General features: G+C 64.0%; 1 protein-coding gene across 1 annotated transcript in view; it reads right to left on the minus strand.

Moving 5' to 3' along the window:
* Positions 1 to 227, minus strand: part of LOC104387486 (sterol 26-hydroxylase, mitochondrial) — a 5348-nt gene extending 5121 nt beyond the window's left edge. Inside the window, exon 1 of the mRNA XM_009996256.1 lies at positions 57 to 227. Within this exon, the coding sequence (XP_009994558.1) occupies positions 57 to 227 (171 nt within the window). The remainder of the gene's footprint in view (positions 1 to 56) is intronic.
* Positions 228 to 450: the final 223 nt, after the last annotated feature.

Raw genomic sequence — 450 nt, forward strand, 5'->3', positions numbered from 1 at the left:
GGGGAAACCGGCTGCAGCGTCCCGGGAGCTGTCACCGCACGCTGGGCATCACGTACCGTGCACAAAGTACTGTACAGCAGACTCTGCTCAGCGTCATCATCTTGCACCCGGTGCCGTGCACCAGGTAGCTGGCACTCGGCACTGGCACGGCAGGTACAGCACCCCTGGCACAATCTAGTGTGTGGCACCGGCGCTGGTACCAGCAGCAGGTCCTGCACACCAGGCATTGCAGATGGGCAGCAGGGCCTGGACATGGCTCAGTGGTCACCAGCACTGGCCCTGGGTACTGCACTGGGCACCATGCATCGTGTGCCAGCACCAGCATTGCACTCTGGCACTGGGTACTGCATCCCAGACCCTGCACACTACAGTGGCAGCAGGGCCACTGGACTGGCCCTTCAGAGCTTCTGCCCCTCCTGCCCTGAGCCCTCCTGCCCTGAGCCCTCCTGC

Source organism: Chaetura pelagica, unplaced genomic scaffold, assembly GCF_000747805.2.
Source record: "Chaetura pelagica isolate M959 unplaced genomic scaffold, ChaPel_1.0 scaffold3, whole genome shotgun sequence".
Lineage (NCBI taxonomy): Eukaryota > Metazoa > Chordata > Aves > Apodiformes > Apodidae > Chaetura > Chaetura pelagica.